The sequence below is a fragment of the Castor canadensis genome, chromosome 2, assembly GCF_047511655.1.
Source record: "Castor canadensis chromosome 2, mCasCan1.hap1v2, whole genome shotgun sequence".
NCBI classification, from domain to species: Eukaryota; Metazoa; Chordata; class Mammalia; order Rodentia; family Castoridae; genus Castor; species Castor canadensis.
Genome location: NC_133387.1, coordinates 40,119,148 through 40,144,105, shown reverse-complemented (window position 1 = coordinate 40,144,105; position 24,958 = coordinate 40,119,148). Strand labels below are relative to the sequence as shown.

Genomic DNA, 24,958 nt, shown 5'->3' with positions numbered 1-24,958 from the left:
TAAGATAAATAAGAAGCAGATAGGATAAATAAGCAGATGTAGATGCCCTACAGCAGGCAGGGTAAATGAAAAATATGGAAGGGAGTCTTCTCTGAGTATTCCTTTTTATAAAATTTTGACCTTTGAACCACATAGATATGTTGTATTTTCTAAAATGAAAAAAAGAGGAAAAAAATGTATAAAACTGAAAATAAAATAAAACTAACTGTATAATGGTACACTTCTTTCATCCCAGCTATGCAGGAAGAGTAAATAGGAGCATCCTGGTCCAGGCCAACCTGAGCATAAATGTGAGACCATATTTGAAAAAATAGGTAAAGCAAAAATGCCTGGTATGTGTCTCAAGTGGTAGGCTGCCTATGTGGCAAACACAAGACCCTGAGTTCAAACCCCAGTACTGCAAAAAATATGTAAGAAAGATACCTAGCATTATATCTAGTGCCCAGATCTTATTTTCAAATGCTACTCCCCACTAAAAGAAAATAGGACTCCCTGAAAAAATGGTTTAACTATAAGTTTTAGGCAAGAAAAGTAAAGATTCATTTTATACTGGATACAAAGAAAATGCTCAAAGGTAATGCCAGAACACAGAAGCCAGCCTTGACTGGCTACCACTGGTTAAATATGGAATTGTAAAAGCCTCACTTGTCCCAATAGGAGAAGGGGACCAGGAACTACAGAAAAGGTTAACTGGGGAAGAATTAATTTAGAATGTAACACATATGTACAGGAAATCAATGCAAGTAAACTCCCTGTATACCTATTCTTATCTCAATTAACAAAAACCCTTGGTCCTTCCTATTAGTGCTTATACTCTCTCTTCAACAAAACTAGAGGTAAGGGCAAAATAGTTTCTGCCTGGTAGCTAGGGGGTGGGGGGGCAGATAGAGGGGGTGGGGGAAAGGGAGGGGGTGAGAAATGACCCAAACATTGTATGCACATATGAATAAAAGAAAAAAAAATAAAAAATGAATGAAAAAAAAGCCTCACTTGTCATAAATTATAATCAACTATTTCATACCAATTACAATTGGTAATTAGATTCAATGAATTACCTATGCATATGCTATATGAAGTAGAGTTTTGTGTGATAGATTTATTCACTTTTGCAAAAATATCTGACCTACAACAACACTTCACAACCAATTTCAGTTTATAAGAAATAAATGAGATTGAAGAAGTAGTTACATGGCCCCAGCAGAGAAAAATCAGATAAATCTTCAATGTAAGACACAAAGCTATTTCAGATTAGGATATGGTTAATTACAATAGTCCCTTACTTCTTCTGCAACTAGTAAAAACATAGTATACAATCTAAAAAACAATGTATTAAAAAGAAATAAAAAGAACTGAGGATGCAAAGTGGTCCAAAGGAATGAAACTTCACAGGACAATCCTTTCCTAAATGAGAAGAGATCATAGTCACTGAGGGCATTTGTTGAATGGTACTGAGTAGAAAAGAGTAAGCCTTTCACATAGTGGAACTCTGCTGAAACCAGCAGAGCTTTTAAAGGATTGTTAACTAATATGACAAATAGGAATCTATAAAAAACACAGAAAGATTCTTCTCCCCATTCGCTTCCTGATTCCCTCCCAGAGGTGGTTTTACAAGTATGTGAAGGTAGTGGCAGCACAGGAGGCTGGGAATGGGACATTAAAAGATCCCTGCAGTTTTTCTTGGGTTTACATCCCAATGTTCTGCAAGAGGGTTTCTCCTCTAATTAACACAGAACAAAATTCACTCACTGTCAAAGTTTTTGAAACCAGAAATGAATTGAAACTGTCTAAATAGATAATCCAACTCCAACACTGCTCTAGTACACACATATAAGAGAACTAAACCCAGGGCCTGCCACATGAAAGCTCTCTACCACTTCAGCCATGCTCTGAGACATTTTGTTTTTGAAACAGAGTCTTGAAGACTTTGTCCAGGTTGGCCTCAAATTCACAATACTTCTGCCTCTGCCTCCCAAGTGCTGGGATTATAGGCATGTAACACCATGCCCAGCTCAATACATACACACACACACACACACACACACACACACACACACACACATACACACACAGAACTATATACCTTTTTCAGGAGTTTGACCTAAAAATGACCTCTTTCAGAAGACATGCAGATACAATAACTCTTAAAAAAGGACAAATTGCAAAGAAATAGTGTTTACAAGAAGATTCATTGCACAAGTAGAAAGTAGAAACAAATGCTCCTGTAAAAATTCCACATTCCATTTAAGAAATAAAGTTTACTACTCTGATCTTGTTGCTTATTATGATAACTATATGTATCTGCCTTCTGATAAAAAAAAAATTTTGAGGGCTCGCCTGCTGAGTTGGAATATTAACTTAAAAACACCTCTGCTAAAAGTCAAGAATAAGTGATAGTCCTAGTTTCCTGACTGGATTACATTATTACTTTATGTTACAAGGGAAGTATTTGGTTTAGTAGTAGTAGCTTTACTACTAAAGCTTGAGGGAGAAACTGTATAATCTGTAGAACAGTCAGACTTCTAACCATTTTCTCTCTAGAACTAAGCAAATAAAGCCAAACATTTAATTCCAAGCATCCTGTTTCCTTTTTTTTTTTTGGCTCCCTCCTTTAGTTTCCCAAGTCCACAATTCTTTGACTCCACAACTCACTGTTATCACTTCCTCATGCTCTCACTCACCTTGTTTTCAACTGCCTTCTTACATGTCATCACAATCATCACATATATATTACATCATTACTCTTGGCCCTTATTGAGTCATTATATTTATCTGAACATTAATTAATCCTAGTACACTGTGCTGTATCTCACACCAAGAAAACAGTTTAACTAGAGTTTTATGCCTTGGTTATTACAGCAATTTTCGAACTGCTTTCTTTACTTAGTGTGCTCTTCCTATGGTACAGATACAACAAAGCAATTTTTAAGAATTTTTGACACATTCTAAAAGGTTAATAAAATTTTGTCATTACTTTTGTCAAAACATCCAATGGCTTCCTTGCTCACTCAGAATAAAAGCCAATGTCTTTACAATGGTCACAAGATCCTACAAAATCTAGTTGTTGATAAATTTATTTTCACTACTCTCCCCCTCCCATTCTGCTCTAGCCATACTGGTCTCCATCATGTTTTTGAAACATGCCAGCATGCTTCCACTTCAAGGCCTGTGGACTTCTTGGGCTATTTTACTCTCTGACTTCTTTCTTTCTGAAACGATACATATTTCAGAAAGGCTTTTCTCTCTTTACCTCACTTAAAATTGTTTTATAGTTTTTTTTTGCTTTATTTTTCTCATGGCACTTAGCATTATCTGACATAATATAATTTTATTTATGTTTTAATTAACAGGTTTTTTTTCCCTCTCATCCATACTGGCATGTAAGCTTCATGAGAGCAGGAATTTTGTCTGTTTGAGTTTGTATTCCCAGTGCCTACAATGTGATTGGTACAAAGTACACAGCTGCTAAATACACTTATTAAATGAGTAAATAAAGGAACTGCTATAATTTGAGTCTTTTTTCTTTTTTAAATTTGTTTTTATTATTGTACTAGGGGTACATTGTGACATTTAAAAAGTTCTTACAATATTTCATAGTTGAATTCACCTCTCCATCATTCTCCTTTGGGGCCATGAATTAAAAGCTTAGTTCCCAGTGTGGTGTGATTGGAAGGTTGTGGAACCTTTAAGAAGGAGGGCCTAGCAGTAGGTCTTTAAGTCACTGGGGCCATGCCCTTGATAAAGATTATGGGACATCAGTATCTTAATTCTCTTTTTTGCTCCTTGGCCATGAGGTGAGCAGTTTTACTCAGCCACATATTCCCCAACATAGTATGTTATCACACCATAGAATCAATAGCATTGGAAGCAATCAAAAATGGATTGGAACCACTAAAACTGAGAGACAAAATAAGCCTTTTCTCTTTCTAAGTACAGTATTTTTTATAGTGATAGAAGGTTAACACAAGGACTAAGTTAAATACAAATTTTTCTCTGAATTATTTGTTGAATGAATTAAATGCAATATTACTTAATTTAAAAATAATAAAACAAATTATGAATAAAAGATAATTAAAAGAAATATAAACTGGAAGTAATAAACATTTTAAAAATTTTATTATCAATATATTAGCTGTAACAGGGGGATGCAATGTAGTATTTGTATATGTGCATACAGTATATCTTACTCTTTATTCCCCTCTCTCCCTTCTTAGAAAAATTTCAATAGGTTTCATTCTTTTATTTTCATATATGAATAAAAAATACATCACCATATTCACCCTTCCCTTATGTACTTTTATGTAAATCCAAATACAATTATCTAAAGAAATTTCTATAATTTCTATGGATGAGTCAAGTATTATAGTGCTTATATTTTAAATGTACTAACATTTAAATGTATTAAATGTAATTAAAGCTGTATTTTTAAAACAGAAAATTAATGGTTATATCAAACGAAAACATTTTGATTTTAAAAAAAGATGAAATAAACCTAAAAAAAGTGAAATAAGAGGGAAAAAGAGCTTGTTATAATACAACATCTGTTTTAAAATATTTTAGTTTTCTATTTTGGTACAGTTAATTACATGCAGCATTAGATTTAAGAGTTTTTAAACAGTTGATTACAAACCAAAAATATCAGTTCATAAAAAACTCACCTACAACACCACTCAATTCGACCTTCACCCTCACAAGTTTTTGCCCAATGATTATCTGCCAAATTTTTCATTGCAACAGCGTATTCACAAAGTGTTTCCTCATCTTCACAATGTTCTCGCCAGATCTTATCAAAATCTCCCACTAAAAACAAAGAAAAAATGAATTAAGTTAACTTCACTTAAAAACATGTGAAATCTAATTCTAGCAGAATCTAAAATAGTTAAATAGGCACAAGAAAAATCATGAAGTAAAACTTGAAGTTTTAAACATTTTAAAAGCTCCTTTGTATAAATGGATATATCATTTTAATTATGATGATTTGCTGACCAAATAACTTTTACCATTTTACTTATTTTTTAGAAAAAAACTGAAGTAAAAATTTATTTTTTTATATTTTATTTTATCATTTTTACACTTACTCACATGTGTATACATTGTTTGGGCCACCCCACACCCTCCATTTACAATAGCATCAAAAAAAATCAAATAACCTAGGAATAAACTTAACAAAGGATGTAAATGACCTCTACAGGAGAACTACAAAACACTGAAGAAAGACATCCTGGATGACTACAGAAGGTGGAAAGATCTCCCATGCTCATGGATTGGCAGAATCAACATCGTAAAAATAGCTATACTACCAAAAGCAATCTACATGTTCAACGCAATTTCATCAAAATCACAATGACATTCATCACAGAGACTGAAAAATCTACTCTAAAGTTAACTTGGAAACACAAAGGACCATGAATAGCCGAGGCAACCCTGAGCAAAAAGAAATGTTGGAGGTATCATATATCTGACTTCAAATTATACTACAGAGCCACAGCAATAAAAACAGCGTGGTACTGGCACAAAAACAGATATAAAGACCAGTGGAACAGAATAGAGGACCCAGACATGAAGCCACACAGCTATGCCTACCTCATTTTTGACAAAGGCACCAAAAACAGCCTTTTCGACAAATGTTGCTAAGAAAAGTGGTTATGTACCTGAAAAAAACTGAAACTAGATCCATGCTGATCACCCTGTACTAGTATCAACTGAAAATGGATTAAGGATCTTAATATCAGACCTGAAACTTTGCAGTTAGACAGGAAAGAGCAAGGAATACTCTGGAAGCAATAGGTATAGGAAAGGACTTCCTCGGTAGAACTCAAGCAGCCCAGCAAGGAAGAGAATGGACAGACAAATGGGATTAGTGAAATTAAGAAACTTCTGCACAACAGAAGAAATGGTCTCTAAATTGAAGAGACCACCCACAGAGTGGGAGAAAATATTTGCTAGCTAAATAGCAGACAAGGGACTGGTAACCAGAATATACAGTGAGCTCAAAAAATTAAACTCCCCCCAAATCAATGAACCGGTAAAAAAGTGGGCAACTGAACTAAACGGAACTTTTTCAAAGGAAGAAGTCCAAATGGCAAAAAAAAACACATGAAAAAATGCTCACCATCCCTGGCCATAAAGGAAATGCAAATTAAAACCACTTTAAGATTCCATCTCACTCCTGTTAAAATAGCTGTCATCAAATTTTACCATTTAATTTTAATTTAATGTTTTTACATTTTATTTATTTTATTTTGTTTTTTATTATGTGCATACATTGCTTGGGTCATTTCTCCACCCTACCCCCCTCCCCCACCCTTCCTCCCTTCCCCTCCTCAGTTTCAGGCAGGTCCTGTTCTGCCCTTGTGACTGATTTTGTTGAAGACATAAGCATAATAAGTAAGACAAAGCATTTTTGCTAGTTGAGTTAAGGATAGCTATTCAGAGAGAGTCCTACTATTGCTCTCATGTAGCCATGTGTTATGTCCCATGTTGATTCAACTCTAACTGATCTTTACATTGGTTCCTGATCCTCTGCTAGTGATAACCTGTCGTTTTAAGGTTTCTGTATTAGTTCCTTTGGAGTGGGGATGTCAAATGCTTTCATGTTTTTGGTTTTCTGCCTATTCCTTTATCTTCCTTACGTGCTCTCCCCTTTTCTTGTGATCTGAGTCCAACAACATTGCTTCACTTGCCCGAGATCTAAAGTCTGCATATGAGGGAGAACATACGATTTTTGGTCTTTTGAGCCTGGCTGACCTCAAATTTTACCATTTTAAACAGATGGGATTTACAAGATAAACGTAACTGGTAAGATATGGATATATGAGTTATCAGTTAATAAACCAAAGGTATGCTGATAGGGGACAATCATGGCTGGGCATTTCAGCATTAATTTTCCTGCTTGCAGGAGAAGAGCAGAATCATTATTAGTATGGTTCTTGACTGCCTTTGTCTTAGATCTCTACATACTATCAGTTCCCTATATTAAAAAAGGGATTTGATGGTGAGATGATAATGTAAATTAACTTTTATTTATACACTTGAACTTACTCTAAACATACCATATTTAAAAAAAAAATGTAACCCTAGAGCAAGAAGTTCCCTTGGAAGAAAGTATAAGCTTTTCCAAACTTTTGTGCTTTAAAAAATGTTTGAAATTCAAATTATAAGATGAGTACACTGTCTATCCAGCTACTACCTTTTTAAAAAAATTAAATCAGTCATTAGATTTAAGATGAAATTTGAAACATTACTGTGAAAACTGTTAAAGAAAGACTGGAGAATGGTTTGGACAATAAGGCCATTAACAGAGCTTTAAAGATAAAGAACAAGCAAAAATTATCAGGGTGGCTTCACTCAATTGTCCTTAGGAGTAAGAATTAAGTTCTCTTGCCCCATGTCCAAATGCAGGCAATTATCTGGTGACAGAATAAACTTAAAAATATAAATAGAACAGTCAACTGTGGGGATAATTATATTAAAGCTCCTTCTCCAAGCAAGACTGTTGAATTCCTGCATTTAAGTCTTATTTAAAAATAGAAACAGAATTACAATAATTCAAATGTAACAATCAACACACCTATTCAACCTTGAAAAACTTTCATTTACTGACTGTTTTAGGCTTACAGTATAATAGGTACTAAAAAACAACTATTAGCCCTCTTGTTTGAACAAGTTTAAAAAAAAAAAAGAGAGAGGAAGGAGTTAGGCTGTTCAGTTCAAATGGCTGTGGTATCAGTCTAAATCTCAGGCTGAATACTGATTTTAAACCTTAAGTAGATAAAAAGTTTATGGGAGGGGGTGTTATGCACTTATACACCAATATTTTTATTAAACACTAATATTTGTGTAGTGGCAGAGCTCTCAATTTGTTATACAGCAGAATGGCATTGTGTCCATTAAAAACAAGCAATTTTTTTTTTAAATTCTCAAATAAGAATTCCTCAGTTTTATCAACAGCTTTCAGATGTAGCTATTTATCAACTCTGTAATTAGAACTATAGGAAGTCTTCAGAACCATATTTTAATTAAAGATCCATTCATAAACCTATGGTGGTTCATAACACTATTCCTGACTTTACCTATCAGATTTGATACTAAATGGTTTAAAAAAATACAGTATTAATTTTAAAGGGGCTTTATCTTTTGTTGAAGTTATTACCTTCAATTTAGAAGACCGTCTATATGAACTTGTTTCATTGCCCTATGTAGTCCGCACATAATAAATACAAAAATACAGTGCACATGCTGCAAATACAAGTCATTCATACAAAAGCTCCATCTTTCAGAAAAGCTATGTTTAATGCAAACTGATTTCCTTCCTGCAAGACTTAAGTTTATATTCTTCAGAAGGTACAACTTAAGACAAAGGCCTGGATAAGAACAGTTTATTTGTGAGAGAACACTAAACAATAAGCGTGAGGAAGTGGGTAGAAAGACAAGGAAAGAGAAAAAGCTAGTATTACGAGGGTGTGCTATTAAAGATGCTGCTGAGGGTAACTGAGAAATATACACAATTCTTCTGGAATTATACACGTAAAGAATGGGAAGCTGGAGCTTTTAACTACCAGGGTTCTAGCTGGCAATGAACGACGAGACATCCATTAGAACAGAAAAGAAAGCACCAGGCCACATTTAAAGTGGCACTCTGTCAAGGCTGGTAACTGAGCTCAGTCAAGACTGAGAACCAAGGGTATGTTATGTGTGACACTAAAGGTATCTATTATAAATTCTTAGAGTCCTTACCATGTCACTGTTTATTTTGAAACTCGATTTACTCTGTAATTATCCACTACCTATAAGATAAAAACATAATCATAAATATATAAAGACCAACTGCCTTATCCCTACAGGTTTTTAGATGACCTCTGGTTTTTCACTCAAAAAACTTGTCTTTAAATGCTTTTTTACACAAAGTTAAGGCTTACTGTCAGCTCCACAGATGTTTTAGGAAAGGATTCAAAGTTTTGCTTGTAGGCATATTCAATTGAAAATAATTGCAAACAACTGTGATTATGTGTTTTTTTAAGACAGGGTATCACTATGTAGCTCAGACTGTCTTTGAACTCAGGATTCCCCCGGCCTCAGCCTCCCAAGTGCTGGGGTTATAGGCCCATCCCACCATACCAAACTTCTTGACAACTTCATTTTTTATGGCCTGAGTGTGTGCAACCCTGTAATTCCAGCTATTTGGGAGGTAGAAACAGAAGAACTGCAATGTGAGGCCCATCTGAGCAAAACCATAATACCCTATATGAAAAACTAACCAAAGTAAAAAAGGCTGGGGTTGTGGCTTAAATAGTAAGAGTGTCTGCCTAGCAAGAGAAGGAATCAGCAAATGTTTCTTCAAATACATAGTTGTAAAATCAACTTAAAGCTCTGCCTAGTCAAAAAACATAAAATGATCTGATTCTCTTACAAAATTCTAGAACAAAGTTCACATTAATGGATTTGTATTTCCTATACTTCCTTTACATTTACATTTTTAAACCCTCACTACAAAAGTCTAATTTATAATTTTAAACATGACTGATGCCAACTTACCAAAACAAGTTGAATATGGAAATAAATGAACCAAATTATCTGGAATCTTGGTCACTTATCAAGATATTACCATAATTACTGACTAAACTCACCTTCAAAAATATGTCACAACTAAAGAAGAAAGAGATATAAAAAGATGTCTATGAAAAGATGAGAACAAGGAAAGACTAAATAGCAATTCACTAATTTTAAAAGACAGGTATATTTTTAATAATTTGTCATTAATTTTTATTATTTTTCAAGTGCCATTGTAAAAATCAAGTATAATGAAATGAGTTAAGAATCTATCCATTTTTGCTCTTACTAATGCCCAAGAACAGTTCTGTTACAGTGCCAAACTCAAGTCTACCATAGGAACCCTAAACTACACCAAAGAGGACACAAATAAATACCAGAATGAATTCAAGGAGAATGGAAATAAACCAATGAATAAAATAGGGAACACAATGCAGGACGTGAAAGAGGAATTCAATAAACAGAAATTCGGAAAAAATCAAATGGAAATTTTAGAAATGAAAAACTCAATAAGTAAAATAAAAAATTCAGTTGAAAGCCCCACCAACAGACTGGATTAAGTTAAAGACAAATATTAAGGCTTCATGGTGGGGATGTAACTCAGAGATACAGAAGTGCTTGCTTGGCATGTGTAAGGCTCCAGATTCAATCCCCAACACTGCAAGTAAACAAATCAGGGCTTGAAGATAAGACAATACTAGAGAAAAAAAATTAAGAAAATATGAATAGAACATGTAAGACCATAGGACACCAATAAAAAACCAAACTTATAAATATGGGCATAGAAGAAGAGGTAAGATCTAAAGGCATAGGAAACAAATTCAATAAAATAATAGCAGAAAATTTCCCAAATCTTGGGAAAGAGATGGACATCCAGGAGGCTTTTAGAAATGTTATTTACAGCTAGAACATTAAGTATATAGGATAAAGAAAGAATATTAAAAACTACAAGAGAGCAGCACCACGTCACATATAAAGGCAAACCCATCAGAAAAACTGCAATTTCTCAACAGAAAATCTAAAACCCAGGAGGGCTGCTAACTTAGATTACTGCATCCAGTAAAGCTATTTCATAATTGAAGGATAAATAAAAACCTTCCATGACAAACTAAGCCAGCATAGAATTACTGAAGGGAATCCTACAAATGAAAAAGGAAGATAAATACAACCATGAAAAATACAGGAAAGATTAATTCTCACTAGAAGAGTAGACAAGCAAATGAGGATTAGAAAAAAATCAAACACTATAAAAACAACAAAATTATAGATATTATTAGTCCATACCTTTCAATAATAACTGTGAATGTTTGCAGTCTCATTGTTCCAATTAAAAAACACACACTGGGATATTGGATTAAAACACACGACCCAATCCTTGCTGCCTTCAAGTAATGCACCTTATGTACAAGAATAAACACAGCCTAAAAATGAAAGGATCAAAAAAGGTATTCCAAATAAATGAAACCTGAAATGAAGCAGGGGTAGCCATATTCTTATCTGAGAAAGCAGAACTCAAGCCAAAATTAAAAGAGACAATGAGGTCACTTCATATTGATGAAAGGAATAATATGTCAAGAGGATATAACAAGGACCCAATGAAGCCTACAAGAATAATTTAAAAGAAGACACTACAAGTACTCAATGAGAATTTTATAGAGATGATACTGGATAGGGTCAACCAAAATGTACAGGAGACACTCAAGAAATTCCAAGACAATAAAAACAGAGAATTTGAAAAAGCAAAAGAAGAAATAAAGGAAACCATAGAAGCACTGTATAAACACAAAAGTGAAAGAGAGAACACAATGAATAAATGGATAAATGAACTCAGGACAAAAATAGACAACAATAAAGAAGAAAACAGCCAGGATATGGAAAACCTCAGAAAAAAGAACGAAACAGAACTGCAAAACAAAACGGAAGGCCAATCCAGCAGAATAGAACAAACAGAAGACAGAATCTCAGAACTTGAAGATGAAATGGTAATTAAAGGAAAAACAGAAGAACTATTAATTAAACAACTCAAGACCTGTGAAAAGAAAATGCAAGAACTCACTGACTCCATCAAAAGACCAAACTTGAGAATCATGGGCATCGAAGAAGGAGAAGAGGTGCAAGCGAAGGGAATGCGTAATATATTCAACAAAATAATAATGGAAAATTTCCCAAATCTAGAGAAAGATATTCCCATACAAATGCAAGAGGCCTCCAGGACACCAAACAGACCAGATCAAAATAGAACTACTCCACGACATATCATCATTAAAACAAGTTCAGAAACTAAGGAAAGAATATTGAAGGCTGCAAGAGAGAAAAAACAAGTAACATACAAAGGTAAACCCATCAAAATCACAGCAGACTTCTCAACAGAAACATTAAAAGCAAGAAGAGCGTGGGGTGAGATCTTCCGGGCACTGAATGAAAATAACTTCAACCCCAGGATACTCTACCCAGCAAAGCTATCATTCAAAATAGATGGAGCAATAAAAGTCTTCCATGATAAGCAGAAACTAAAACAATATGTGACCACAAAGAGGATATAACAATTATAAGCAAATACACACTGAACATTGGCACTCCTGATTCCACAGAATAAATACTACTGGACATAAAGGTACAGACTGACCTCAACACATAATAGTGGATGACTGCAATACATCACTTTCAGAAATACATATGTCATTCAGATCAAAACCTCAACAAAGAAATACTAGAGTTAAAGGACAATATAGATCAAATGGACTTACCACCACAGAATATTCCACACAATAGCTACCCAATACATATTCTCCCCAGAGAATGAGACATTCTCCAAAATAGATATTTTAGGACATAAAGCAAGTTTTAACAAACATAAGGAAACTGAGATAACTTCTTATATTTTATCAGATCACAATTAGAATAAAACTAGAAATCAACAGCAAGAGAAACTACATAAAAATATACAAATATCTAGAAATTGAACAGTATATTTTTTTATGATCAGTGGCTCATCAAAAAAATCGGAGTGGGGGGGATTCAAAGATTTCTAGAATTAAATGAAAATGAAAACACAACACATCAGTTCTTGTAGAATATAAGGAAAGTGGCTCTAAGAGGGACATTTATAGCTATAAATGCCTACATTAAAAAAAAAAAAAAGAGAGACCTCAAATAACCTTATGATGTACCTCAAGGTTTTAGAAAAGCAAGAACAAGCCAATCTAATACAAGGAAAGAAATAATAAAGACCAGAGCTAAAAGTAATGAAATAGAAACTAAAAGAATACAAAGGATCAGTGAAATGAGGAATTGGTTCTCTGAAAAGATAAACAAGATTGACAAATCTTTAGGCAAGCTAAATGAAAGAAAAGCAAGAGAAAACACAAATTAATAAAATTAGAGATGAAATGGTGTCATCACAACAGATATCACTGAAATAGAGGATAATTAGGTAATATTTTGAAAACTTAGGCTCCAATAAATTGGAAAATTTAGAAAAAATGGATAAATTTCTAGACACACACGACCAAATGAAATTCAAGTATAACAAGATGCAAAAACTTAAACAGATTAGTAACAAGTAATGTGACTGAAACAGTAATAAAATCATCTCCCCACAGATTCACCAAACAGATTCACTGCTGAATTCTATCAAGCCTTCAAAGAAGAAATAATACCAATGTTCCTCAAATTATTTCACAAAATAAAAGGAAAGGAACACTTTCAAACTCATTCTACAGAATCCATATTATTTTGATACAAAAATAAGACACAATTAAAAAGGAAAACTATAAAACAAGTTCCTTGATGAACACAGATGAAAAACTACTCAACAAAATTCTTGCAAATCCAACTCAAAAACACATTAAAAAGAACACACATCATGAACAAATTGGATTCATTCTGGGAATGCATTCCAAAATGGTTTAACATACACAAAGCAATAAACATAACATAGCACATAAATAGAATCAAGGACAAGAACCACAAAATCATTTTACTAGATGAAGAAAAAGTCTTCAATAAAATCCAACATCTCTTCATGATAAAAGCCCTAAAGAAACTAGGAAAAAAAGGATCATACCACAACATAATAAAGGTTATGTATGACAGATCCAAAGTCACACTGTACTAAATGGAAAATCAAACTGTAAAGTGTTGCCTCTAAAATCAGGAATGAGATGGCAGCATGGCTCAAGTGGCTGAGTGACTGCCTAAGAAGTATGTGGCCCTGAGTTCAAATTCAATTACTGCCCAAAAATTTTTTTAAATTTTTAAAAAATAAAATGAAATCAGGAATGGGCTCAGAACTTGGCTCAAGTGGCTGGGTGTCTACCTAGCAAGCATAAAGCCCTGAGATCAAACCCAGATATCACAAAATAAATAAGTAAACAAATAAAATGAATTAATTAAACAGGAATGAGACAAGGTTGCCCACTATCACCACTCTTATTCAATATAGTGCTTGAAATCCTAGCCAGAAAATAGGTAAGAGAAGGAAATAAAGAGTATACATATAGGAAAGAAGAAGTCAATTATACCTGTTTGCAGATGAAACAATCCTATACTTAAAAGACCTGAAAAACAGCCAGGTATGGTAGTTCAGACCTGTAATCCTAGCATTCAGGAGGTGGAGGTAGGAGTTCAGCCCAGGGTATATAGCAAGACCTCATCTCAAAAACAAATAAATACACAAGTAAGTAAATATTATAAAAGACTCTAAATTATTCCACCAGAAGACTCTTTGCTCAGATAAGTATTCTTAGCAAAGTAGCAGGATACAAAATCAACATACAAAAAAGAAAAAATTCAATAGCTTTCCTATATACCAACAGTGAACTTATTGGTAAAGAGGTCAAGAAAACAATGGAAAGGATCACACCTCAATATAAGAGCTCAATATGATCCTAAGTATAGGATATAAGCATAGTCAAAGATGTTAAAGACTTCTACAATGAAAACTATAAAACACTAAAGTAAGAAACTGTAGAAGACACTAGAAAACCTCCCATATTCATGGGTCAGCAGAATGGCAATATTACCAAAAGCAACCTACAAATTCAATGTACTCCATCAAAATTCTAATGACAATCTTCATATACATAAAAAAATCCTAAAATTTATATAGAAATACAAAAGACTATGAATACCCAAAGCATTCCTAAGCAAAAAGAGCAATTTTGAAGGTATCACAATACCTGATTTCAAATTATAATGGAGCCATGGTACAAAAAAATAGCATGGTACTGGAACAAAAATAGGTAATAGAAGAATAGAGTAGGATGGGGTAGGGGATGAGTAGAATAGAATAGGTAGAAATAAGCGACAGCCATCTGATTTTTTAAATCATGTGTTTTTTTACAAAAGAGCCAAAAACATACATTGGAGAAAAGACAGCGCCTTTAAAAGTGGTATAGGGAAAACTGGATGTCCATATGTAGAAGACTGCACAAAAATCAACTCAAAATAAATGAAAAACCTTAATGTAAGACCTTAATGTAAGACCGAAACTTTAAAACTGCCAGAAGAAAACATAGGGGAAATAATACTTCAAGATATACATATATAGGCAAGGACTTTCTAAGTAGAATTCCAGTAGCTCAGAACTGGAAGTTTGGCTCATGTAATAGAGTTCTGCTTTGCAAATGCGAAGCCCTTAGTTCAAACCACCAGTCCCACCAAGAAAAAAATCAATAAATAAAATAAACCAAGCAAACAAACAAACAAAAAGAATTGACAAATGAGATTGCACCAAATTAAACAGCTTCTGTACAACAAAAGAAGCAATCAAAATGAAGAGAGCCTGCAGAATGGGACAAAAATCTTTGCCAGATATCTCTCTGATGGGGATTAGTATCTAAAATACATGTAATATCTAGAATATAAACAAACAAAAAGCACATAATGCCATCAAATGGGCAATGGAACACAGCAGACACTTTTGAAATGTAGAAGTACAAATGCTCAATATAATCTTTAGCTATCAAAATTATATTGAGATTCCATCTTTCCTCAGTAAGAATAGCTGTCATTAAGAAAACAAACAGGCTGGGCGTGACTCAAGTGTTAGAACGCCATTTTGGCAAGCACAAGATCCTGAGTTCAAACCCCAGCATTAGCAAATTAAAAAATAAAACAAAAAACAAAAAAAACCTACTTTACAAAAAAAGGAAAACAACAACAAATGACGGTGAGGATACAGAGGGCAAAAGGAACCCTTGTTCATTGCTGTTAGGAATGTAGATTAGTCCAGCTACTATGGAAATCAGTATGGAGGTTCATCAAAAAATTAAAAATACCATCTTCCTATGATCCAGCCAGCAATTCGTTGGTCTGGGTATACACAACAAAAGAAATCAGTTCATTATAGGGAGACCTGCATAGCCATGTTTACCATACCACTTATTCACAACAGCCAAATGTGAACTGGACATTTGCAATCAGCCAAATGTTCATATATGGATGAAAATGTGGTGTACATACACAATGAAGTTGTATTCAGCAGAAAGATGAATGAAATTATGCCTTTTGCAGGAAAATGGATAAGACCTATCTATCATGTTAAGTGAAATAAGTTAGTTCCACACATGCTTTCTCTCATATACGGAATCTAGGGAGGAGAAAAAGACCCAAAAATAAAAGAGCACTTACTTGGTATGTGCGGAAATGCAATAATGAAAACTTTCACTTTGTATAATTAATATATACTAATAAGAATACTCTGGAAAAAAATAATAAAATTTCTGGTAAACTTTTAAAAATACATCAAACCCCAAAATTCTAAACAAATCAAATTAGGCTAAAGTAAAATTCAAACTAGAGATGGTTGTCAACAGTAACTCAAGTAAAATAAAATTTGAGTATTTTCAAATGTTATTATTCTCAAAATAAATTTAAAGTGTTAGGAAACAGTAAGTTCAAAGTCATTTGTTTTTAAAGTTCATTATTTTAAGCTGATTCAAAACATTATTTCACCTTGCCTTGTTCTCAAAAACTTGCAGCTGAAAGTGTAGTCACATCTATTAAGTTTTTAATAGCAGTACATAGATCTTTTTGGAAAATCTATAAGCTTAAGGAAAAATGACTGGGAATCACACTAAATGACAAGGAGTTATTTATAGCTAAAAAAATGAATAGGTGATGCTAAGTGTCATGCATTTTTACATGCAAGGATCATCTAATATTTAGAAGGACATTAGAAATAATATATTATTTTTCTCAATAACTAACATAATTCTCATCCTTAGATGCTGTAATATAAGGCACAGAAAAGAAATTTAGTTATACTAAAATTTATACTTATCTATGACCAATTTAAGATACAAATGTTTATAAATTATGCATCTGATAAAGTGTTAATATTAAAAAATATAAGGAGCTCATACAACTCACTATCAATAAAAGCAAATAATCTAATTTAAAAATGAGCAAAGGATCTTAACAGATACTTTTCTAAAGAAGATGCAAAAAAAAGGCCAATAGGTGCTTATCATCACTGATCATCCAGAAATACAAATTAAAACAATGATAGCTATTATCAAAAAGACAAATAAAAACAAGCACTGAATGAAGAGAAACAGAACTCTTATACATGGTGCTGAGTATCTAAACAGATATAGCCATTAGGGAAAACAATATGAGAGTTCATCTAAAAACCAAAAATTAAATTATCATATGATCCAGCAACTTAAGAGTATATATCCAAATAAAATAAAATCTGTATGTCAAAGAGGTACATGTACTTCCATGTTCACTCCAGCATTACTCACAATAAGATAAGGAAACAATCTAAGTGTCCATTGATGGTTGACTAGATAAAGTAATTATGTATATACATATACAGCAAAGCATCATTTAGCCTTAAAAAAAAAAAAAAAAAAAGGAAATCCTGTTATTTGTGAAAATGTGCATGAATCTGAAGGTCATTGTGCTATGTGAAATATACCAGACACAGAAAGACAAGAATTATATGTCACTTAGATGTGGAATCTAAAAACAGCAAACCTTCAAGAAATAGAGTGAAGTGGTGATTGTCAGACACAGGGAGTAGAGATAGTGAGACTGACTACAGGGAGCATAAGAAAAATATTGAGAGGGATGCAAATGATTTGTATCTTGATTTCAGTAATGATTTCGCAGATGCATATATCTACCAAATCTCATGGAGTTATATACTTTAAATGGATGGAGTCTATAAGAATACCTCAATAAATTTAAGTTTTTAAATCTGATGTGGAAGGCCAGGCATAGGCCACTGCATGCCTGTAATCCTAATTGCTTGGGAGGTGGACATAGGAAGACTGTGGTTTGAGGCCAGCCTGGGTAAAGTTAGCATGAGATCCAATGTGAAAAACAAACTAAAGAGCAAAAGGATTGGAGGGCATGACTCAAGTGGCAGAGCCTGAGATCCCTTTCCAGATCTTCAAAAAAGTGACACGAGCTTGGCAAATGTTGTAAGATTGTATTACGGTAAATATTACAAAATAAAAACCGTATTTCATTACGTTAGAGTACCAAGCTCTGTAAACAAACAAACGCTCCAAAAATTTGGGTATCATATGTTTTTAACTTTTAGCAGTTTAAAACATTTGATTTTGACTTAGGCATACTGCTAAATATTGACCATAAGATGCCTTATCTGTAGAAGACCAGATTATCAAAATCAAGTTCAAAGAACCTGTAAAAGCCATTTTCTCTAACATGGGGTAAAAAGAAAAACTTATTACTGACTGGAAACAAATTCAACTGCCATTCCAAAACATTAAAACACAGTGTTCAAAGTTATGATCCTAACCACCATACTACCTTCCATCTATTCATGAGCTTTAAATGTATGAACACTGCTGGATATGAACAAAGGTCAGCATCAGAACAAAGCATAATAATTATATGAACCACAGACAAGTGGACTTTTTTCAGTCAAATGTAGTTATTTAATCTTTGTAACTGCATTATTTGTTAGTTTTCTGGCAGTAGTTCTCAACTCTGGCTGCCAATTATGGGTACACATTAGTATCACCCAGAAATTTTATTTAATTGATCTGGAGTGGGAACTGGTCATTTATTCTAATACTCCCCAGATGAATCCACTGTATCTCCATGGCTCAAAGCCAACAGTCAGTGGAAAGGCTGTAAACTCAAATGCCTGGTGCAATAATACAGAAAGCAGTGAGGCTTGGGGCAAAGTAGAGTCAAATTTAATTAAAAAACAAAGCAATGTATGGGTTAAACTCAGTATCTGGAAGTAAAATATGGCTCATGATGTAGTTTCATGGAGCAGCCTTTTATCATAAACATATTTATGATAAAAAATACTTAATTCAAAATGCAAAAGCCTTTCAATATATCCTGTAAAATGGAATAAAGAAATGTCAGGACCAGTGTCATCAACATTTGTTAGTACATCATGAAAATTAATTTATAAATGTGTATAGTTTTTTGGGAAAGACAGACAAGAAATCAGTAAATGATAAACACTATAAAGGTTTAAGTACAACTGTGCTGTGAAAGCATAAGGTAAGAGGAAGGCTGGCTTGTTACGTGGGATGTGAGGCACTATGTAGGATTCTATGCTAGGTAAAGTAAACAAATGTGTCAGTAGGGAGGAATTTGTAATGATTAAGTGACTATCCATGAGAAGAAGTAGCATTTGATAATAAGAAAGTATTAACCCATCTGTCAATTAATAAACTTTGACAATGTGAGATTGCTCTTGCAAAATGAATATGATTCTAGGGTAACTTTTTATTTTAGCTATAGATGATAAAAAATCTTCAGATCTATTACACAAAAGGTGTTTCCAAGTACCAGATTTTTCTAGGTTAACAAAAATGCTGCAAGAAAGGACAATTAAAATGTAATGAATATGCCTGAATTATTTAGATAATAATGTTGGTATACTATTCCACCAAAAAATGACAACAAAATAAATGGAAATCTAATAGAAGAAATAAACGTGTGTCAAAAATATCAAGGGGAAAATGTAAACACAACTTATATTGATATTGTGCTTAAAAACAAGTAAGTAACTTTTTACATAGTTATAGCAAGAATACTTGGTACTGGAAAATCATTAACTGATTTAGTTATCTCAACTGATACTTCACTTCTATATACTGTACTTTATTACGGTAATGAAGTATTTCATAGGCATATTCAAGGAATGACTACGAAATGCAATGAGACCTACTAGGACAAGAATAGTCTTCAGGATCAAAGTGCCCTTTTTCTCTGAGAAAAACCTTAGTCAGCTCAGTCTTCTTTTTCAAAAAGTGTTTCTGTGATCAACTGCCTGAGAACCATACAAAAAATAATTACACAGATTCCTAGGCTCCAACCTCAGATCCATGGGACTGTTTTCTGAGAGCCTGGGCATCACCATTTTAAGAACTTATCATAAGATTGTGACCCACACTAAAGCATAAGAAACACTGTCTTGGATGCTTAAAGCTACAAACATGATACACACAATAATATACACAAAAACACTGAACTTCAGGCAACAAAGACTAGGAATTGTTGGAATCAAAGCATATCACGTTTTTCTTAAGTAATGCAATCATAATCATTATTTTGCCTTTTCTTGAATACTTTAAGTTGTCACTTTGAGCACCTTTACTACAAATGAAGTATACATTGTGGGTATAGTTCTACTGTGTTAGCATCCAGCAGAAAGGAGCTCAATTCCTGGGAGTACTTGTGTTCTGTGAAGGCTCCACCTTCTCCTTTTAACCACTAACCACTAGTGCTTTTCAAGAATCTCTCCTCAGTTACACATTATCATCACTCCACAGGACAGATCACCTGCCTCAAAACTTAACCTTCACGCACAGGGCTTCCAATCCTACACTTCCAAAGAATACATTCCAAAGTAAATCATTCCCCTCCATGCCATGTAACAACCCAACCTTCCTATCTACCCTGTTCTTTTCACCCTCACACCTATTCAAATATACAGATTTTCCAACTGAATGCCAATGGCAATGAAAACTGCTTGCTCTGTGACCTTCAGATGTTTTAATTTTTCTCTATTTTCATTATCACTGCTGTTACATTATCAACTCTAAATCAAGTTACTTTAAAAGCCACCTAACCTGCCTCCTTTCTTCTAGATTTCTTCCTCTTGCAATCTATTGCAGTTCAGTTATTTCTCAACTGTTTTGTTCACTGTCTTCTCTACGGAGCTTTTAAAAATGTTTGTATTCTACAAAGTTCCAAAGATGATACTGATATGGAACCAAGGCTAAGAACAACTACATTTTTTCTTCAAAAAAAAAAAAAATCAAGGAATCTATATGAATACTTTTGGACTTATACTTTGTGCTCTTTACTGAACTAACGGATCCTTTATTTTTTAGTGTTACTGATTATTAACCTCTTTTCATTTTTCTTCCTTTACAGGAATGTTAAGTTCAAATTTTCCTAAGGCAACCTTAACCAGACTCTCTGTAGGGAATCTTCTATTGCTGATCAAGCAAGATTCCATCACAAAAAACTTTCTGATTCTATATCAGAATGTGTGTAACTGCGAAAAACATAAAACTGCAAAATCTCACTTGAAAAGCAGTAAAACAAAGAGAACCTTTTCAAAGTTTCTTGGGGTCAATATATTAAAACAGCTGTGATGAAGAGCCACTGAAAGAACAAAAAATAAGAAATTTCAATAAAAATAATCTGTGATCCTAATTTTTAAAACAATTTTAAAACTTTATTTCAGGAAAAATACCAACATTACATTAATTCTAACATCTTTAGACATTTTGTTTGTAGCTGAAAATTATTTCTAATTCAAAGGCTTCTCTCTTCGCCAATTCCTTTGTTTCAGGTATTTACTTACTAGAGAACAATCAATCACACTATAGTTTCAGTTTATCTTACATACTGTTCTAGTTAACCTTCTGTCTCAAACTATGAGGAAGAATCTGAATAATTAGTAAGTATTAATTACCTAAATTAGGCTATTTAATCCTTGATACTAAAATTCTGCTCACAACTGTTAATCTTTGTTATACTTTTTTTTTTCCTGAACTTAGTCTACTGAACCATGCTATCCTGTGTTCTCCATTTCTGCTTCCTTTTCAGTAGTCTGTCCTATCTAGCTACCTCTATAGCATTATTATTGTTACTTACATGGAATTTTTTAATGTAGAAAATTATAATAAACATTACCCATAACTCCATGACCATGAAAATACCACTATTTGAACAATTTAGCATGTATTTTTATTTTTCCTCTGATTTATTTATAAAAGCAGCATGTTTTTTGTGAAAACTGTTTTGTTTTTTTTAATGCAGACTAAGTAAATTAAGGAACGAAATAAATTGATAAAATTTCCTAAAAATATTCACAAAATAGATTTTAAAAAGAAATTATTTTAATCTTTTTAAGACTCAGTTCATTCATCTATACATTTAAAAAATGAGTTTAGATCACCAGTCTTTCTGACAGATTTTAAGGCCCTAATGAGAGGGATTCTGAAACTGTAGATCTGAAGTAGAATGCAGGAATTTTTAAAAGGCATCCAGATGAGCCTGATGGTCAATCATGTTTTGGAATCAGTCATAAATACTAAGGATCCTTTCAATCTTACATTCCAAAATTCTAAGCTGGACTTTTCAGGTAAGAAATTAGTTATAAAAAGCATATCGTTTCCATAGTTATTAGTACTGCAGTTCAGCTGTGTTACTGTTTTAATAGGTCTTTGTAGGCTGACCTAATCCTAACCACCATTCAGGCTATGCTAATAGCTGATCTGGAATAAGATGTAAAATATTATTTACAGAGTGGGGACCATCAGTACTACAATACCAAGACAACAAAATAACACTAAGATCCATTCTTTGGAATTATGTATATTATCAGACTTTTTCACAGAAAGATTTTTCACAACTAAGATTAGGCCTATGTCAAAACTAAAGATGGAAAGGGTATGTTTACTAGGATCATCTACTTCCTACTTCACTGATGGGGCATTGCATATCACCAGAGCTAAGCCTAGAGAAGACTAGATCACTGATGGAATTCAGAGCATTTAAAATGCCTAAAGAATAGCCTCATTCAAATGCCAGGACTTTACCTGCCCAGAAACACACTAGATCATTCACTTTTGAACTACATGTATGCATTCTAGCTCTAGTAATTTCCAACTACCAATTCTCATTATAAACAAGTGTTCCTGTGGTTAATATTTGGGCTTAAAGACATGTTTAAACATGTGGGACTAAGCAAGTATAAACAGCCCTTGAAGAGATGATGACACATTGGCAGTGTGTTAAGTGGAACCTATTCATTTATGAATAAATGAATAATGAATAACAATGAAATTATTATAAAAAGGTAAAAATGGAAACCGAATTATATGTTAGCCTTTTTAAAAAAGATGCACTTAAATTTGCACAAAATAGAACAGTAAATTGCAGGAAAGTGTGTCCATTTATTTTCTCATTTCTCCAAACAAAAATCTACAGTGAATGCCATTATGTAAGTGCATTCTTTGACGATCAAGAGTGATGCAACTGTTGCTATGGTAACTACTCATTTTATTGAATTGTGGTTGGAGTTTAGAGCATTCTTTAAAAAAAACAATTTTCAATATCTTAACTATGCTTGACAAGTCTCTTATACTGGTACCTATTAAACAATACTATAAGCCATCTTTGGGGATGATTAAATAGCCTCTATTAAAAGCTAGGCTGGAGTTGTCCAGGAAAGAAAACACATTCAAAAGAACAAAGACACTTAGTTTTAACTTTCAAGAATAACTGAAAAGTGTGTCTAAGAAGAAAAGGTAACATGATCTCACATGTTCTTGTTCCTTCACTGTCATAATTTTGCTTCTACCTAAATTATTAAGCATAAGACTAACACTAGAAAGCTGCTGACTTTTCTGTTTGCAATTAAGCTAAAGCAAGAGCCAGTTGAAAGTTATCCCATTCTGATACTTAAGAGAGATCTCTCTTGAGCATATGAAAATGCTGAGAATTTATACTGTCAAAAATCTCATAAAATAGCTCTGTACAAAACCTTCTATTTAAAAATAACAAGGCAGACTCAAACTATAAATACTCCTGGGGCATAAGCAAAAGTCAATGGGCTTCTTTCCGTGCTTATGATCTCCATGGACGGTTCCCACCGAGGGCCTGCTTCATTGGCATCTGGATCTTCAGGAGGTTAAGTGGTTAGGGGCTATTCCAAACTTAACAGTATTTCAAGGACCTGCCCCAGATCTCTTCCTCATCTGCCTACACAAATACTAAGATTTGAAGGCTGGGGGTTGGGACATGGCTATAGCCCGTTCCCCTTTTTAACAAGGTAAAGTGCAGTCAGCTACTAGGCCTGCTGACTTGGCAGCTCTGGAAGCCAAGGCGCAGCAGCTTCGACGGCCTGATGGATGGCTTCGGAAGAGGGTCTGAGGACCAACGCACAAAACAGAACAACAGGCTGGTCAAGCGCCAAGGGAGTGAGGGCAACTCCGCTTCCCTCCGACTGTCTCACAAATGGATGTCACCTGTCTTCGTGTTTTACCTTCGAGACACTCGCAACGGCCGACCCTACCTCCTGAGAGTGTACGCGTGACAACCGTCTCCGCACCCCGGCTCAGGTCAGGGGCTGGGAGCGGGTGGGGACCCAGTCCCTCCGCAGGCCCGGAGCTCCCCTCAAGGACCCTGGAAGGACCGGGGGCGGGCGGAGCGCGTCTGGCGCCGACAGAGGGCTCGGACCCGGCCCGGGAGAGCGGCCTCGGCAGGGGCAGACGTGCAACTCCTGTAGATTTCAATGGTGGCCTCTCGGGGGCTGCAGCGGGGGAAGAGGTGACAGGGGCCGGGGGCGATGCGGCCTCCCCTCCCCCCTCGCCCTGCTCGCTGTTTACCTTCTCGGTACTTTTTGCGGAGCCGCCGGTGGACGCTCTTCACCACCCCAGAGAGCTTCTCCTGCTCCAGCTTCCGCTCCTGCTCTCTGGGCTGCGGGGCGGTTGGAGGCCCGGCCCCCCGCCCGTGAGCAGCACCTCGGTCCCCGGCCCCCGGCTCCATATCGTAGCCGCTGCTGCCGCCGCCGCCGCCGCCCCTCAGGCCCCCGCAGACGCTCCCCTGACGGAGGAGGTGGGGAAGGAGGAGGCAGCAGCGGCAGCCGGAGGAGGCAAAGGGGCCGGAGCGACAGCCTCGGAGGCGGCACCTTCCCCAAAGGCTCAAGCTGATTGGTGGATTGCGGAGGGCTGGGCGGAAACGGAAAAGGCCAAGGGCCAATGGAAAAAGAGCGGTGGCGGCTCACCGGCTTGTTTGGGAAGGCGAGCAGCTGGAGGAGGCGGGCTCGCAGGCGGGCGGAGGTCAGCGAAGGCGGAGCCAGCGCTCAGCCCAGCGCTCCGCCCCAGCCACGCCCCTCCCCGGATTCTATGCGCATGCGTCTTGCTGCGGCCGGGGGAGACGGGCAGCAAAT

The 24,958-nt window shown here is 35.0% G+C and overlaps 1 protein-coding gene across 1 annotated transcript in view; it reads right to left on the bottom strand.

Annotated features, from left to right (window-relative positions):
• The window catches only part of Samtor (S-adenosylmethionine sensor upstream of mTORC1), a 73,352-nt gene extending 48,675 nt beyond the window's left edge, over window positions 1–24,677 (bottom strand). Inside the window, exons 1-2 of the mRNA XM_074064639.1 lie at window positions 24,396–24,677; window positions 4,656–4,797 (exon numbers count right to left, since the gene is read on the bottom strand). Of these exons, the coding sequence (XP_073920740.1) occupies window positions 4,656–4,797; window positions 24,396–24,555 (302 nt within the window). The 5' untranslated portion in view covers window positions 24,556–24,677. The remainder of the gene's footprint in view (window positions 1–4,655; window positions 4,798–24,395) is intronic.
• Between the last annotated feature and the right edge of the window lie 281 nt (window positions 24,678–24,958).